Below are 1,223 nucleotides of genomic sequence, written 5' to 3' on the forward strand. Positions count from 1 at the left end.
CCTTTACATGTTTTCAGACTTCACCTGAGAAGTTCATCGACACACTGAAGCTGATGGAGCACCGATATGGAGCAAAAGATTTTGAAACAAGCAAGGACATAAGCTTGTTGCCACCAGGAACATTCTACCTTACAAAAGTTGATTCAATGTACAGGAGGTTCTACGAAAAGAAAACCGATAGCATTGTTGACGGCAAAATCAAGTGCAGCAATGGCATTGCAAATGGTCACTAGTGGCATATCATCAGATACTGTTAGTTCACCTTGCATTTTATTAGCCATCATCAGTACAATTTGTTGTATTTATCTCTAGAATTCCCAGTTTAGCTCGGTTTCAAATAAGCCATTATTCTCTAAAGTTGTTTCCCCCACACTCTTCAGCTTATTTTTTGTGTTGAGCTGAACTGAAACCTTCGTGTAGTACAAGCATTCTTGTTTTCCTCTAGCTTGCTACCTTTGCCTTTGATTTAATTGTTTTGTTGCTAGTGACCACTTACTGTTCTGTGATATTATCAATGAATTGTGGCAGTAGGCATTGAGCACTATTGTATCCTGTGTTTTACTGAGCACTTGTATTCTATGTCTAAGAGCAATTCTAGCAGAGTTGCCATATGAACAATTGCCATAATGCATATGGAGCGAGCTTCATATGGATTTGAAGGCTGTGGCGGCTGTGCGCAAAAGTCGTTGTAATGTAGGCTCCATATCTTCTATTGCCCTTTCCCTTTTTTGGCTGTATTAACTCAATAATCACAGTCAATTTGAGTGATTAAAACACTAATTTGAGATAACAGTGCATTACAAAGTCACATAGGGTAGAAAAGTCGATTAGTGACATCTTCGTACTAATAAAAGCAATGTGCGATGGTGAATGATGTGCACGTGGCACATGCATATGTGTCTGAGTCCACTTTCCTCTATATGTGGTAGTATGATGGTCCGGCTTTCCTCTATATGTGGTAGTATGATGGTCCGGCGACCTTGTATTTGTCCCATTCTTGTCATTGAGGTCGGGGAGACTCAATATGACATGAACCTTGTATTTGTCCCATTCTTGTCATTGAGGTCGGGGAGACTCAATATGACATGATTCGTCTCAGTGAATGTCATCATATCCATGTCGATTTTGCACAATATGATGTGCTCCCTCTTTGTCGCCAAATCAACTTGTGGCTCATTGTAATGGAGCCGGATGATGTGGCCGCTCTCCTTTGCCAATGTGTG

The 1,223-nt window shown here is 40.6% G+C and overlaps 1 protein-coding gene across 1 annotated transcript in view; it reads left to right on the forward strand.

The window, feature by feature from the left end:
* The window catches only part of LOC119328916 (hydroxymethylglutaryl-CoA synthase-like), a 4,550-nt gene extending 3,989 nt beyond the window's left edge, over positions 1-561 (forward strand). Inside the window, exon 12 of the mRNA XM_037601911.1 lies at positions 18-561. Coding sequence (XP_037457808.1) covers positions 18-233 — 216 coding nt within the window. The 3' untranslated portion in view covers positions 234-561. The remainder of the gene's footprint in view (positions 1-17) is intronic.
* Positions 562-1,223: the final 662 nt, after the last annotated feature.

The sequence above is a fragment of the Triticum dicoccoides genome, chromosome 7A, assembly GCF_002162155.2.
Source record: "Triticum dicoccoides isolate Atlit2015 ecotype Zavitan chromosome 7A, WEW_v2.0, whole genome shotgun sequence".
Lineage (NCBI taxonomy): Eukaryota > Viridiplantae > Streptophyta > Magnoliopsida > Poales > Poaceae > Triticum > Triticum dicoccoides.